A 16,584-nucleotide genomic window follows, 5' to 3' on the forward strand; every position below is an offset into this window, starting at 1 on the left:
CTGAAATTAAGCTAAGGATAGAGTTTTTGATCGAGTTCTATCTCCAGCAAATCAATGAAAATTACAAAATATCTTCTATTTGATGAAAACAGATTGCAGGCACCAAGGTACTTGGACCAAACACTGCCTACTCCCTGTAAAGGAGAAAGTTCTTGCAGTGGGGGTTGGAGAGTGTGTCTCAATGTGTGTTTGCACAGAGAGGCCAGAGGTCATCGTGAGATGTCTTCTTTGGTGGCTCCCCATCTTGTCTTTTGAGTTAGGGCTCTCACTTAGCTTGGAGCTTGTTGATTCTAGATGGACTGAGCCCCAGAACCCTCCTGTCTCTACCTCCACGACACTGGGATGACAAATACTCGTCACCCACTGTGCCTGGCTCTTTCCATGCCTGTGCAGCAAGCACTTAACCTGCGGAGCCATCTCCTGGTCCCATGTGACTTTAGGACCTGGACGCCTCGGGATAGCAGGATTTGGACAGAAGTAATTCTGGCTGAAAGTGTTGTCCCTTAGCTGCTCCTTGAGTCTGAGATGTACCTGCAAGGACTGACTGTCTAATGAGTTTGGGGAGCACTGGGTTGGGTGAGGTTTGACAACTGTCTTGACCGCAGGACTTCACGGAGCCTTATCCTTTCCGGGATCTTCTTGGGGCCTGCTCTGGGCCAGGCTCAGTGCCAGATCCCGGGAGCGACTATGCCTATCACCAGGGATTAGAGAGGCCGGCAGCTCAGGCCGATTGATAGCGAGGTTGACTAATTGCAGCACTGCTGGGTGAGAGCCCACGAAGCTGAAAATGCTTGCCCATAGGGCGGGGGTGGGGCTACAGAGGCTGGTGAGCTGCTGCTGTGGTCCTGAGGATGAGGATGAATGGGGGGAGGGGCTTCATCCTAAAAACAGGAGGCTAGTGATGATTTTTAAGGGATTTTGTCACGACAGATATTTTAATGATGCTGGGAGAATGGATGGCAAGAACTGAACAAGGCCTTTCAGGAAGGACAAGAAGGACCTGAATGAAGAGGGCCATTGGCAGAATTAGATACACTGGAGGCTGAGCGTCGAGCCAGGTATGTGCGGGATGTTGAGGGAACAGAGGAAGGTTCTGGACAAGTTGAGCAGAGAGTGAGTGGAGCTTTCATAGTAGCCTTGAGCTCTAAGGATGAATCGATCTAGGAGTGTCGGAGAAGTTGGTGCTTGTCCATGGGATCCCCTTCTCCTATCTGCTTAATCAACTCTCCAAATACTCACATAGATGCCAGCTAGAAACTACATCTCCCAGATTCCCATGCAGCTCATAGTGGCCACGTAAATAACCATGGCTCAAGAGAGTGTGGGCAGAGAGACATGATGAGCACCTCCTTCTGGGCTAAGTTATAAAATTGTCACCTCCCCGCTTCCCAAGGATGGGTCTAGGGGATAGCGTGGGATCCAGAGAAGAGTTCTCTCTGAATTCACTGTCATGGTGTTCACTGCTAGTGTATAGAAATACAGAGGATGTTTAGACATCAGTCTTCAGTCCAGTTGGCCATGATGGCACAGATCTTCAACTCCAGCCACTTAGGATCGCTTAGCCTGCATGACATGCCATCTGAAGTACTTAAATGAAGATCTTACGTCCTGATGGCTCACTGAACTTCTTCTTAGCCCTGCTTAGTTGGCTTGGGGTTTCCTGCAGACAGGATGATGTCGCTATGAGGAGGGGGGTTCTTCTTTTGGATTCGAATCTCTCCTGTTTCTCTTTCTTTTTTTTGTTTTTTTTTTTTTTTTTTTTTTTTGAGACAGGGTTTCCCTGTAGTTTCTAGAGCCTGTCCTGGAACTAGCTCTTGTAGACCAGGCTGGCCTCGAACTCAGAGATCCGCCTGCCTCTGCCTCCCGAGTGCTGGGATTAAAGGCATGTGCCACCACCGCCCGGCCTGTTTCTCTTTCTTGCTTGACATGGCCGGCGGCTCTAGTATAGCATTTTACAGAGTAAAACCGGACCTGGGCTCAGAGCCCAGACTCTTCCTGCTTCTGTGAACAGTGTGCTAGCCATCTGCTGCACTCCCTCTGCCTACTTAGGTAGCCAGGAGAAGGTTCTAGAAGTCTCTGGTACCTTAACACTCCATAGTTCTGTGGCAGTTGGAGCCTCTCAAGGACCAGAAGCCGTTTCCTTTCGTTGCTGGGAAAAGGCTCTCTGACTCTTGACCGAAGCACATACTCGCGTGGATCTGGTGAGCAGTCCTAAACCAGGTTAGGGCGTTGGAGGAGCTGAGGGGCCTTGGCACATAGGGTAGAAGCCCGGGTCCTGGCTGGCAGCGGACTTATCACTCACCAAGTACTGTCCCTGCTATCTGCTTGGAGCTGGCCATCATGGCCCCACTCCTTCCTCTCTCAGGCTTACTGGTCTGCCCTCCCTGTAGCTGCCCCTGAGCCAGCCCAGCCTCAATCCTGCCAGCTACCCCTCGTGAATAGTCTGAGGGACTGGTGGGCCTGAGAAGTACTTCGTGGGACAGTGTTTAAACTGTCACCTCGTGGCCAGCACCCCAGGAAATGACACTGCGGATTTGAGATGAGACCAATTGTGAAACCCCAAATCCACAAAACCGGTAAACCAGGGGCGGTCCCATCAACCTCAGTCGTAACATCAGCTTGACAAGAGAGGAGGGCCCCCTTAAATACTCACGCTCCAGCACCTAGGCTTTAAATGACGTGGTGCTGGGAGGGGCTGGCTCAGCAGCAGCACCAAGCAAGCCCTTGCATGGCTCACTGATGTCACTGCGTGGCTCCCCCATGGGGTGGAGAGGCAACTGTCATTCCCCTTGTTCACAGAAGGGCCCAAATCAAGCAGGTTTGGCCCAGGGACCACTCTCTCTCCCGGCTCTCCTCCTTCCTCTCTCTTGACCTTGCCTCCTGTCACCGAGAAGCCTTGGGCACTTAGGAAAGCCCTGGGTCACTGAAACCACACAGCGCCACCTCACTCAGATGTGGGCAGGACTGAGCACCAGCTCTGGTGTGGGATGTGGCTCTAAGGACCTGTGTGCTGTAACACCTCAGAAACCTCCAACCTTGGCTTTGCTCAAGTCAAAGGCTGGGATCCGATGGATTCTGATGTGGCCTGCAAACGCTGACATTGACAATGGCTGGTTCTAGAACGGACTGAAACACAGAGCCCTAGAGGAGTTGAGCAGCCCAAGTTTGTGCGTGTGTGTGTGTGTGTGTGTGTGTGTGTGTGTGTGTGTGTGTGTGCGCGCGCGCGCGCGCGCGCACATTTCCATACATGGAGGTCAGAGGTCACTCTTGGGTATCCTTCCTCAGCTTTTTTTCAAACTTTCCCTCATCCCTGTCCCCTTTTGCCTTGCCCATCCCACCCCCACGCTGATGTGGCCACTTCTCTCTCCCCCCCATGTCCCCCTCTGTCTTTTCCCTTTTATTTAATCTTATGGTCACGATAACACAAGTGTACACCATTTACCTGCTGACCCCGCACCAGGAACAGGGGCCCCTTCCTTGTCAACAGCCGAGCCAACAGATAAAAACAAAGGCCAATGAGTCCGGTCCCACTGGCTTGGCTAACGGGGATTCTGTGGAGTTCTGGGAGCTCAGACACCAGCTGACAGCCGCCCGTTTTCAGCAGACCGCACTGTAAGGAAAGGGGACGATGACCATCCTGCCGGACGTCAGAGTCGAGTACCTGGAGGCGGTGTCTTTCATCATTCTCAAGTACAAGGCCGACAAGTGGAGCAAACTGATCGGAGCCGAGGAGAACATGGCCCTGTTCACGGAATTCTTTGACAAAACTGATGTCTCTGTGCTAGTGTTGACACTCAATGCTGCGGGCATGATCATCCCCTGCTTGGGCTTCCCAGAGTCCCTCAAGTCCAAGGGTGTTTACTTTATCAAGACAAAGCCAGAGAACATCACCAAGGACAACTATAAGACCCGCCTCCTCTACGGAGACATCAGCCCCACACCCGTGGACCAGCTGATCGCTGTTGTGGAAGAGGTACGCGTGCCTAGACTGGCAGGGTGGGGCCGGAGCACCGAGGCTTCGGGAGGACTCGGAGTGAGGGGCCCAAGCCCTCATTGCTCTTGCAGTGTGCAAGCCCAGTGGCCTCACCTAAGAGCTGGCTGGAAATGCAGACAGACCTGCCCCAAGCGATGTGGCAGGAGCCCTAGCTAGCTCCAAGACCATTCCTATTTCCCTATTCCTCTATGCCACTGTCATGTCCTGGTACCTGCCCTCAGCAGATTCAATGGAATGGAGGATAGCTTCTGGTGGGCCACACCAGGAGGCTGGGTTACTTAGCCCTCCCAGTTATAATAGAACGAAAGGACCTGGGACCCTGCCTGTGCTTCATCAAAGAGAAACATGAAGCCAGGAGGCTGGGGAACAGGGCCTAGATGCCGAGAGTGGGAAACCTCAGTGGGAAGGCTGCTATCAACTCAGTGACCGTCTGTAGTTCCAGATACTCTTGAAGCTGGGAGCCCAAGGTCAGGACCAGCTGGCCCTCTCCTACCACACCTCTGACCTTGGCTTGTAGATGACCATCTCTTCCTGTTCCCTCTGGGATGAATTTTTTGTCCTTATCTCTTTCTATGAGAACTCAAGTCCTATGAGGTTAGGGCTCAGCCTACTGGTCTAATTTACCTTATTGCCTCTTTAAAAGCCATATTAGGCTGGGCAGAGATGGCTCAGTGGGCACAGGGCTTGCTGCACAAACCTGAGGACACACGTTCCCATCTCCAGCATCACATAAAACTTAGCTGTGGTCCTGGTATCTTGCAATCAAAGCCCCGGGAGGTAGAGACAGGAGGATCCATCGGCATGCTGGCCAGCCAGTCCAGATGGCAAACGTTCCAGGTTCAGGGAGAGACCTTGCTTCAAAGAAGAAGATGGACAGGCTGGAGAGAAGGCTCGGAGGTTAAGAGCACTGACTGCTCTTCCAGAGGTCCTGAGTTCAACTCCCAGCAACCACATGGTGGCTCACAACCATCTGTAATGAGATCTGGTGCCCTCTTTGGTGTGTAGGCAAACATGCAGGTAGAACACTTTATATATAATAAATAAATCTTTAAAAAAAGATGGAAAACACACTGGCCTGTGTGACCTCTACATGGTCACATACCTCTGCATGGATTCATGTATGGGTTCGTGTGTGTGTGTGCCACACACACACACACACACACACGACTGTTTCCAGCTGCATCCACATATCAAGATACAGGAGGTAGGACTATATATATATATGTATACATGCCTAGAGACATAACTCAGCCTTTCTCAGTCCTCACCCTAAACTTCCTGCAAGATATGTGGCATAAATGTGTTATGGGGGCGAGGTGTGATCCCACCCCTTGGTGATGGTTCAGATGCTCAAAGACAGATAGCTGGGCCATCACTGCTCCAAGAACTCCAGCTGCCCCATCTCCAGGAGAAAGTTTTCTCATGGCTCTGGGCACAGAGGTCTTCCAAATCCTCTAGAAGAGCAGAGTGAGGTAGAGTCACTGTCGTGTCCCCTTTCAGGTGCTCTATTCTCTGCTGAACCAGAGTGAGAACATGGCTGGCTGGCCCCGGGTGGTCTCAGAAGATATTGTCAAGCAAGTCCACAGGCTGAAGAACGAAATGTTTGTGATGGGAGGCAAGATCAAGGGGAAAACTCTGCTGCCCATCCCAGAGCACCTGGGCAGCCTGGACGGCACGCTGGAATCCATGGAGAGGTAGGCAGCAGCCGGAGAGGGGGACCGTGAACTTCAGACGTAACTGCAGGTGGATTCCATGCCTTGGCTTTCGTGGGATGCTCAAGGGCAGGATGGCACCAAGTGTGCAGGAGAGGGCTCCAGACACTGGAGCCCCTGGCAATCCCTATCCAACCATCCTGCAGCGTCTACACCCAGGAGGGGGACCCACCTGAATCTAGTGTCCTCCCCATTTACACACAAGGGTAGACCCGACGAGGCTCAAAGTGTAGCCACGTACGCTGGCTTTGAGACGCCATGCTGAAGTTCTTCTCCAGCGGAGGGAGTAGGAGGGATGTTGGACAGGAAGGCATAAGTCAAGGTGTAGAGATGGTGGCAGCCAGAGGTCAAGGGACTCTTGAGGCACCCTGGTATGCGAAACAATTAAAAAGCAAAAGTTGGCCGGGCGGTGGTGGCGCACGCCTTTAATCCCAGCACTCGGGAGGCAGAAGCAGGCGGATCTTTGAGTTCGAGGCCAGCCTGGTCTACAAGAGCTAGTTCCAGGACAGGCTCTAGAAACTACAGGGAAACCCTGTCTTGAAAAACAAAAAACAAAAAACAAAACAAAACAATAAAAAGCAAAAGTTAACCTGCGTGAACTTGTCCACAAACAACTATTGGACGATGACTCCTAAGTTCCATCCTGCCTGGTCCTTCAGGGACTGCGCATTAAGCCCCCAATATAGGCCATGTTGTATGGTGTTTATCTGGGTGTCTCTGGCTCCTTGGGCATCTCTGAAAGCTCCTGTTCCTCTTTGCTCTGGGCATTGTTCCATGGGGAAGGGGAAATCTTCAGCCTCCCTTAGGTAATTGGATTATGCCAAGGATATGAGACCAGACACCAGCTAGTGCTAGTGGCGGTGGCAATGGCGGTGGTGGTGGGTTGTGGCAGTGCCTGCAGCTTGGGGCTTTTTTGTATACAGGCTGCTGATGGGGGACAGGTGGGTTTCCTCCGCAATAGCACAGGGTTCGAGGCAATCCATGTGTGTGTGGCCACAAGAGCATCATCCTGACCTTGCACTTGACAGGATCCCCTCCTCCCTGGACAACTCGCTCCTGCATTCCATCGAAACCATCATCATTGATTGGTCCCATCAAATCCGGGACGTGCTGAGCAAGGACTCGGCTCAGGCCCTGCTGGATGGCCTGCACCCGCTGCCCCGTGTGGAATTTGAATTCTGGGACGCCCGGCTCATGAACCTGCAGTGCATCCACGAGCAGGTAGGGCCTCCTTCCACCCAGAACTTGACTTCTTACTGGGCCACTCAGGCGGCGGGTAGCTCGGTATTGCCCTTCCAGGGACCCCAAGATACATTCCTGGCACATTTCTCAGCCTTGGCAGCCCCAAGTCAGTCTGCTCTCGCTGGAGGGTTGGACTGAGAGGCTGTGGCTTCTTTTGTCCCCAGCTAAACAGACCCAAGGTGAACAAGATAGTTGAGATTCTAGAAAAAGCCAAAAGCTGCTATTGGCCAGCCTTACAAAATGTCTACATGAATGTCACCCAAGGTGAGCCAGACGCCATCCATGAAGTCCCTCAACCTATGGAGGGGGTGGTGTCAGCCCACTCCTTGGAAGGATGCTGAAACCTCTAGTGCTGCCCATATTCACCGAGTCCCTTCAGCGCTGACTGCTGTGTCCCTTCATACTCAGGGCTGAAGGAAGCCAATGACATCGTCCTCTATCTGAAGCCCCTGCGCATCCTGTTAGAGGAAATGGAACAGGCTGACTTCACAGTGGTGTGTTGACAAGGAAGAGCCAACTGGATGGGTGGGAGAGGCCAGCCCATGGCATTGTAGAGCCCTTGGAGCCATTGTAGAGCCCTCGGCGGATTTGTAGAGCCCTCGGTGGCTTTTTAGAGCCCTCGGTGGCTTTGTAGAGCCCTTGGCGGCTTTGTAGAGCCCTCAGCAGCCATCTGGTACAGAGTCCCCTTGGGAGTCCTCTTCAGCAATCTGGGCTGTCTCTCCCAGCTCCCCAGCTTCATCGTCAAGGTGCTGAGCACAATCTGCTTCATATGGGCCACGTCGGAGCACTACAACACACCTTCCAGGGTCATCGTCATCCTTCGGGAGTTCTGCAACCAAATCATCGAAATGGTGACAACCTTTCCCAGCCTGGTCTTCCCCCACCCTCTATTCTTCTTTGGCCTGGGCATTCTCAGGCTCCAAGCCGAGGCCAAGCCTGGGGTGGCTCTCAAGCATTTTCCCAGGGTGCCTTGCTAGCCAGTGGCCAGCACCACTGCAACCCAGGCCACCAAAGCATATTAAAATCCCACTTGCAACCTAGCCGTAGGATCAGAACACTGTGTGTCTTCCACGCCTGGTGATCCCTGATCTGCTGTGGGCAAAAATCCCTTTTTGCTGTCACCTTGACACGAAATGAGCCCTGGGGGGTGGGGACTGGTCCTCTTCCAGTACCCACTGTGCCAGGACTCCACCTGGGGACTCATCAAGGATGCCTTAGGATGCCTGTCTTTTCTTCTGTCTAGACTAGAACCTACCTGAGCCCAGACGAGGTGCTGAAGGGCTTGCAGGGCGAGATCGAGGAGGTTCTGAATGGCATCTCGCTGTCCGTGGGCGTCCTCAAGGAGCTCTTCCACGCCTACGACTTCTGCTGTGCAAACATGAAGCTTTTCTTTAAGGTACCCGCAGCCAGGTCTCAGCACCCTGGGCCACGCCAGTGCCACCCCAGGTGGGGATCTCTGCACCCTGGGCCACACCAGTGCCACCTCAGGTGGGGAATCTCGGCACACTGGGCCACGTCAGTGCCACCCCAGGTGGGGAATCTCCGCACACTGGGTCACGCCAGTGCCACTCCAGGTGGGGATCTCGGCACCCTGGGCCACGCCAGTGCCACCCCAGGTGGGGAATCTTGGCACCCTGGACCACACCAGTGCCACTCCTGATGAGTGGGCAGGTGGGGATCTCAACACTCTGGGGCACTTGATGGGTGGGCAGGTAGGGATCTCGGCACCCTGGGCCACATCAGTACCACCGCTGACAGGTGGGCAGGTGGGACTAGCTGAAGCAACTATGGCCTTCTCTCTCTCACCTCCCTCATCCTCTGCTTTCTAAAGGACAAGCCGCCTGTGCTGTGGGAATTTCCCTCATCCCTTGCCTTCTCCCGCATGAATTCCTTCTTCCACCGTGTGCAGACCATTGAGGTAAAATTGGAATTCCATTCCCTTTTGCTTCTATGTCCCTCAGAAGAGGCTACTGGGGCTGGGCTCAGTGGTAGAGCATGTTCCAGCATGTATGGGGGCTTCCTAACTCTGGGAAAAAAATAGAAAAAACAAAACAAAACAAAAAACCTCCAGGATCATCTCCTAGTTAGAAATTTCTAAGTGAGTGGCAAGCTCCTGTATCTTGGAGAGACTGTTCTCGAGGCCCCCTCCATGCCCAAACGCAGAGGCCACTTGGCCCCTTAGCTCCAGTCTTGTCCCCCAGCCAATACAGTGGCCATTGTCGGCAAGCCAGCAGCCAGATGATGTGATATTGAAAGCCAGGAGCCAACACCAAGATATTGTAAGGCAAAAGTGTATTCACGGCAAGGCCATATTTTCAGTCTCCTGTAGGAAGAGAATGCAAACGGCCCAGATTACAGGCAGAGCAGTCTCTTTATACCAAGCAAGCAAGTGGTTAAAAGTGGAATTTTGCAGTTATTTTTATGATCAGGGGAAAGGTACTTGTTATGAGTTTATGGTCGGACAGTTAACGAACCACAAAATGTCTTACGGTCGGTCAATTCTCAGAACAATGGGAACAGTTGACGACGTATAATTCAGAAGATTGTTGAGGAAGAACCCGTCAAAACAGTTGACCTCTAGCTAAGGATGTGATCAAAGTCGTAACATTGTTTAAGTGAAAAGAAAATGGATTCAGCTGTCCCTGGCACCAAAGGCCGAGTTAGTCCACAAAATTAGCACAAAGGGAGACTTCAGACCCCTGTGTGTGTGGACCCGGAGTGAGACAGGTCAAGTGAAAATTCAAGAAGGCGTCAAGATGGTCTCCCCTGGGGAGGAGCGGTGAGAGGGCTCCAGCTGGGTGGGACAAGGAGCCCCTGCGTCATTTAACAGATTATATTTGCGGTGAACACACGTGTTCCTGTGCCTGGGTGGAGACCAGAAGACATGTATAATGCTCCACCTTCCTCACTCGAGGCAAACTGACAGCAGTGAGCCCTGGCAATTCTCCCGTCTCTCCCCTCACAGCACTGGGGTTTCCACCATGTGGGGCAGATGTTTTCATGTGTATGAGTGTTGGCCTGCATGTGTGTGTACCACGTCCATGCCTGGTGCCCACAGAACCAAAAGAGGGCATTGGATCCCCTGGAACTGACACTAAGGACAGCCGTGAGCTGCTGTGTGGGTACCGGGAACCAAACATAGGTCCTTTGTGAGGAGCAGGAAGTGTTCTCCACCCCTGAGCCATCTCTCCAGCCCACCACCCCCAATGCATGCCCGGATTTTGTATGTAGGTGCTAGGGGTTTGAACTCAAGTCCTTATGTTTGCACAACGAGCATTTCTAGCAGCTGAGATGCCCCCCAGCCCCTCCCAACACACCTTGCCTTTTGTCTTCAAGTCTTTTGCCTGAGGTAATTGGCTTTTAATGTCATGTGCATAGCCCTAAATCCACTAAAAATGGACAAACTGAGAACGTGGCTCAGTTGGCAGAGTGTTTGCCCAGCATGCACAGAGCACCGAGTTTCATGGCCAGCACCCCTGAGGGCAGTGGCTCACACTGTAGCCCCAGCATTTGGGAAGCAGAAGCAGGAGGATCAGGAGTTCAGGGTCATCAACAAATAGTGAGTTTGCCGCCAGCTTGAGCTTTGTAAGACCCTGACTCCAGAAGAGGGGATGGGGGAAGAGGAGGACGGAAGAAAGAAGTGGCATATGCTACTCACTGTCCTCAGGAAACACTGGGGACCTTGTTGCGCAGACAAGACTCCCACCCAGAGAAGCATCTGCTGAGCGATTGGATGTGAAGAGCGTGACCCTGAAGCATCTTCTGGGAAGGGATTGTCATGGGCTGCCACAGTTGGGGAAAACTGGGCACTGGGGGATCCTCATGAAGGACTGCCTGGACCGGGCGCCAGTGTCCAGCAAGTGTCTGACCCCTCTCAGTGTGGGATGTTCTCCAGGGGACAGAGAAATCTGAAGCTGAGCCAGAGCATGAGAGACCCCGGTACCTTTCTAGCACCTTCCAGAGCTGAGGAAGTGGAGGTCAGAGCATCTAGGGAAGCTCTTTGGCCAGCGTGGGGCCTGGACCACTTCCCAGGCTTCATCCTCCTGGTCCCCCATGCTCTTAATGCAGAGGTGATTCCTGGAGGAGCCCCCCCTCCACTATTTTGCACCGTGTTCTAGAAACAGCTGAAGAGCGCATCCCACGCATGTCCCTTGCATGTCTCACATGCTCCCTGCGAAGCCAGCCCTGGGTGTGATATCTGTGGGCTCTCTGTGCTGGTTCAGAGAAGGTCCCGTGTAGTGTGGAGGTGAGCAGGCCTGCTTTTCGTGGCTAGCTTTACACCCGAAATAACAACACACAAACTGTATTCTTTTAAACACTGCCTGGCCCGTTAGTTTCAGCCTCTTATTAGCTAATTCTCACATCTTGCTTTAACCCATATTTAGTAATGTGTGTAGCTCCACAAGGTAGTGGCTTACCAGGAAAGATTCAGCGTGTCTGACCTGGCCCGTGGTGTCTGTCTCAGAGAGGAGAGGCATGGCATCTTCCCTTCTTCCCAGCATTCTGTTCTGTCTATTCCACCTATCTAAATCCTGCCCTATTAAAAAGCCAAGGCAGTTTCTTTACTAACCAACGAGAGTCCTCCATCAGTCCCGGGACCCCTTTGTATTTTATTGGCCCTGGAGACAAAGGCACAGAGCAGATGGGTTCTTGCTCTTTCTCTCCGTGCTAGGATCTTTACAAAACAGCCATTGAATTTTTGAAGCTGGAGAAGATTGAGCTGGGGGGCGTGCGGGGGAACATCCTGGGGAGCCTGGTGACCCAGATCTACGATGAGGTCTTTGAGCTGGTGAAGGTCTTTGCTGAGTGCAAATACGACCCTCTGGACCCCGGGGACCCGGTAAGTCGTGGGCGAGGACTGACCCTGGCCCGCGGATGGCGGATGGAGTGACACTGGGTGGAGTGAGTGGGTTGTCCCAGGACGTAAGGACTCTAATAAGTTGTTACTTGTCGGGCTGGAGAGATGGCTCAGAGGTGAAGAGCACAGACTGCTCTTCTGGAAGTCCTGAGTTCAATTCCCAGCAACCACATGGTGGCTCACAACCATCTGTAATGAGATCTGGCGCCCTCTTCTGGCCTGCAGGCATGGAGGCTGAACACTGTATACATAATAAATCTTAAAAGAAAAAAAGTTGTTACTTGTCACCGTGCCAATGGACAGATGCATGGGCAGGACCTGGGGTCAGGGAGGGGAGATGGCGGTGCTGGTGATCTGACCCAGGCCTGCACTCCACCACTGAGTTGTGCGGTCAGCCCCGTCTTGGCTAAACTAAGCCATGAGGCCTCCCAGCCTGTCCGTGGTTTGCGACAGCTCCCCGCTGCCTGCCTGTCGCCACCCTTCATTTCCTTTTAGAGTTTTGACGAAGATTACAAGGACTTTGAGACCAAAATCCAGGACCTGGACAGGAGGCTGGCTACCATGTTCTGCCAAGCCTTTGATGACTGCAGCTCCATTGAGTCCTCAGCAAAGGTGGGTGAGCGTCGTGCAGCGCTGCAGGGCCAGGGAGCCTGTGTTCCAGGGCAGGTCAGTAGGGAAAGGTGGTCAGCGTGGCCTGGGCACCCCAGGGCAATGGCGACCTCTGTCATTGAGAGGTTTCTGGGTTTCAGGCCCTCAGCTGGAGACTGAGGAAGGTTCTTGAACAGGAGCTCCAAGACCTCTCCCCTGTAGAGTCGGGTGCACCCCCACCCTGTGCTGTTTAACCTGTGTCTTTTATAAAGGCAAATGCAGAAATAGTGGGGGCCCTGGCGACAGGAGAGGTCTAGGATTGCTTGGGACTTCAGGCGATGAATGCAAATTAATGCGGTGTCTCCACAGCTGTGGGTAAAGAACACCTTCAGTTAAGTCAGAAAGGAGACCTCATCCGTTGTTACAGGGAGGGAGGGGTAACAACCTCCCACCCCACCCCACCTGCCTGGCCTCATTTCCAATTCAGCCCAAGCAAGTGGGAGCCACAGTCAAGAAACAGGTGTGGCTTGTGTCTAGAAAGGACAAAGCACAGCACGGGTCTCTGGAAAGATCTGGATGGAGTACCCAGATGTTTGTCATCCTAATTCCCCAGGTGTCTCTGTCCACAACCTTTCCCTACACACACACACACACACACACACACACACACACACACACACACACCAGCAGGAGCCCATAGTTAAGTTGATAACCAAGGTAACAATCTCCTGCCCTTCAGGGAAAACAGACTCAGCAAAACCAGACAAGTTGAGTATCTGATCCCTTGACCAATACATGAGGTGACACCCCTGTCTCTCAGGTCTCAAAGAAGGGGACACGCTGGGTGGAGTCTCCCAGCCCTGGGCATGAGCTGAGCCACCCACCCTCTTGAGTGTTGCCCACTGTGTCATTGGGTTTTGTTTTTTTCTGTCAGAGGCAGTTGGGCCATGGATGGGTGGAGCCTCACTCATCCAAGAGTGATAAAATTGGCCTGTCCCAGGGCTTTCTTGCTCATGAGAATGCAGGCTTGCTTCTATACGCCGCATTTCCTAAATTCCCAATTCACAATGATGGCACTTATTAAAATGGTCCCACATGGGGAGACCCTCGGGAGTTGCCTCCTGCCGTCCCTGTGCGTCCCTGACCTGATGCTACAGATGCTAGGTCTCCCTGTCATCAACGCGGTACACGTGGCCTGGAAAGTTCTAGAGCATTGTTCACGTGACCTCCTCCAAGCAGAAAGTGAAAGGGCGTCACGTCCCGAAAACCAGAGATCAAAAAGCCAGCAAAGAGCAACGGTGGTCGGTGGTCGGCAGACCAGGTTCCCCAGCTGTCACAGGTCAGGGAAGTGACAGGGGAGGATGCCTCAGGGTTACCACAGAGGAGGGCCCGAGGCAGTGCCTGGCTCCCGCTTCCTCTGCAGACCCACACTGCTCCGTTCTACTTCCAGGGGACTGAAAATTTCCTCTCACTTCCTCGGGTCATGTTGGTCCTCAGGTCTTAAAAGGTCATTTTTAGTGATGGTCATATTTTCCAAACCAAAACCTGAGGTCAGTGTAAGACCCACATAGGCCTCGGAGCCCCTGCTAAGGGAAAGGTTACGGGAGTCCACTGGGACACTAGGTGTTTGCTATGAACTCCAGACGTTAGGGGACCCCTTGCTATCCCCTCTCTGTGGACAGCCCCTTGTTTCTTTTGTGTGTGTGTGTGTGTGTGTGTGTGTGTGTGTGTGTGTGTGTGTTCCCAGATCTGGAGTAAAATCTCCTGAGCTCTGGGCTTAGCTGCCTCTGCTAGTTTCCAAGCAGGTGCCTCTGCCTAAGGCAACATGGGCTCATACAGGCTCCATTTAATAGCTGCCACAAAGAGAAAGACTCCGGTGGGGTTTCTGTTTCAATAAGGCCCAAGTCTCCTCAGTCCTGAAGTTTGTCAACAGCCCCAGTAACCCTGGGTTAGGGCCAGTACTGGGGACAGAGCTGGAAGCCCGAACTCTGACAACAGCAACGCCTCCTTCCATGTCTCGGCAGCTCCTGTACATGTGTGGGGGCCTCTTGGAGCGGCCTCTGATTCTTGTTGAGGTGGTGCCCAGGTACTCGGTCATGCTGGAGATGTTCAACACTGAGCTGGATAACGCCAAGCTCATGTACGATGCCCAGATGGCGGCCTCCACCGAAGGCGAGATACCACCCATCCACAAAAACATGCCTCCTGTGGCCGGGCAGCTCAAGTGGAGCCTGGAGCTTCAGGAGAGGCTGGAGGTGTCCATGAAGCACCTGAAGCACATTGAGCACCCGTGAGTCCCGGGCTGGGCTGGGAAGGGTCCGGGTAGCCCGTGCATCCTGCCTGCAGGGATCTTCCACCTCACAGAAATAAACCAAGACCACCTGACTGGGACCAAACAGGCTCTTCACTGTGCTTGCTAGAGCAAAGACGTCACTAGACCCCTTTTCTTGAATTTGGCGTGGGGGCGGGGCGGGAAGGACCACTCTTCGGCAATCGCGGGGATGCAGCAGGTGTGCACAGAGGGAGGTTGTTGCTGGTGAAGCCTGCACTCTGTGGGACCCGTGAGTCACGCTGGTCCCACGTAGGAAGGGAGGCTGTGCATTGCCAGTGGCTATGGCCAGCTGGGGTTCCCGCAAGGCAGGCTACCGTGTGGACTCCTGGGGCATTGGCTTTGGCTCATGGGCAGGCTAAGAACTCAGATCTCCATTTTCTCATGTACGGCTCAGCCACCCTCTGATGGTACCTTCACTCTGTCGCCCTGGGAGGAAGGTAGCCGGCAGCCTGCTTCAGCGCCCTCAGATGGGCAGCCACCGATGGGGGGGGCGTTAGAAAGCCCTAGAGGGTGAAGTCTCACTGCCCTGTCCTCCTCCGGCCCAGGGTCATGTCCAGCATGGAGGCCAAGCTGGTGTACGAGAAGTACGACGAGATGATAGAGCTCCTGAAGAGCTGCCGGGAAAAGATCTACCAGCAGTGGGTGGGAGGCGTGGACCAGGACTGCCACTTCAACCTGGGCCAGCCGCTCATCCAGCGCGACCCCGTCTCCAGCCTCATCCAAGTCAACTTCAGCAAGGCGGTGGGTCCCTGGCGGGCATGGAGGGCGGGGAGGGAGGGGAAAGCCTGGGCTCACCGTGCCACAGGCTGACTCCACCACCACCACCACCAGTGAACATCCGTGGAGGTGGCTGTGCGTGAGCCACAGGTGCCCACAGCTTTGCCGAGGGTTTTCAAGTGTTCAGGATATGGGTTAGATGATAGCTTGAAACATCTGCGAGGTTGGAGTACAGCTCAGTGGTAGAGTCTTTGCCTACGAACCAAGAGGCCCGGGTGTCCATGATCCTTACCATTAAGAGAGACACGGACAGAGTGGTTTTTTAAAAATATTTATTTATCTATCTATCTATCTATCTATCTATCTATCTATCTATTTATTATATGTACAATATTCTGTCTGTGTGTATGCCTGTACGCCAGAAGAGGGCACCAGACCCCATTACAGATGGTTGTGAGCCACCATGTGGTTGCCGGGAATTGAACTCAGGACCTTTGGAAGAGCAAGCAATGCTCTTAACCACTGAGCCATCTCTCCAGCCCCAGACGGAGTGTTTTAAGATAGACCTTTTCTTTATTTTTACTGATTTGACCTCACAGGACCTCACACATGCTAGGCACGTGTTCTACCCCTGAACTACATCTCTTAACCTCTTTTCCTTCATTGTGGGACAGGGTCTCGCTGAGTTGCCCTATCTGGCTTTGATTCATTCTGTCATGAATCCTCCTGCCTCAGATTTCTGAGTAGCCGGGATTGGGGGCCTGTGGAGCTTCTTGGCCAGCTTGTCTGCCTGCCTTTCATATGACCCTAAGAGAAAAGGTGAATTTGAACATGACCCAGAGAGGTGGACCAGCTAGCCAGCCAGGGTGGTGTATCCAGGGCCGAACCTTGATGGTTCAGGTGTGACCCGGAGAGGTGGACCAGCTTGTCAACCATGGTGGTACATCCAGGGCTGAACCCAGATGTTCGAGTGTGCATATGGGATGGAAGCCAAGTGAGGCCGAGTCCTCTTTGCACTGCCATGCACAACCTGTTCTGCCTGGACATGGACAGTGACACCAGGAAGGCAGGGAGGGGGGCAGGATGAGCGTTTCTTAAAGCTTTTCCTTTCCTTAAGATCCATTCTTCCCTTTGGCTGGGC

General features: G+C 53.3%; 1 protein-coding gene across 1 annotated transcript in view; it reads left to right on the top strand.

Annotated features, from left to right (window-relative positions):
• The first annotated feature begins 3,628 nt into the window (after nucleotides 1–3,628).
• Nucleotides 3,629–16,584, top strand: part of Dnah17 (dynein axonemal heavy chain 17) — a 110,694-nt gene continuing 97,738 nt past the window's right edge. The window contains exons 1-12 of the mRNA XM_038325776.1: nucleotides 3,629–3,973; nucleotides 5,495–5,688; nucleotides 6,735–6,927; nucleotides 7,113–7,212; nucleotides 7,357–7,442; nucleotides 7,674–7,799; nucleotides 8,192–8,344; nucleotides 8,780–8,866; nucleotides 11,621–11,788; nucleotides 12,302–12,418; nucleotides 14,419–14,684; nucleotides 15,272–15,467. Of these exons, the coding sequence (XP_038181704.1) occupies nucleotides 3,629–3,973; nucleotides 5,495–5,688; nucleotides 6,735–6,927; nucleotides 7,113–7,212; nucleotides 7,357–7,442; nucleotides 7,674–7,799; nucleotides 8,192–8,344; nucleotides 8,780–8,866; nucleotides 11,621–11,788; nucleotides 12,302–12,418; nucleotides 14,419–14,684; nucleotides 15,272–15,467 (2,031 nt within the window). The remainder of the gene's footprint in view (nucleotides 3,974–5,494; nucleotides 5,689–6,734; nucleotides 6,928–7,112; nucleotides 7,213–7,356; nucleotides 7,443–7,673; nucleotides 7,800–8,191; nucleotides 8,345–8,779; nucleotides 8,867–11,620; nucleotides 11,789–12,301; nucleotides 12,419–14,418; nucleotides 14,685–15,271; nucleotides 15,468–16,584) is intronic.

Source organism: Arvicola amphibius, chromosome 4, assembly GCF_903992535.2.
Source record: "Arvicola amphibius chromosome 4, mArvAmp1.2, whole genome shotgun sequence".
Classification (NCBI taxonomy): Eukaryota; Metazoa; Chordata; class Mammalia; order Rodentia; family Cricetidae; genus Arvicola; species Arvicola amphibius.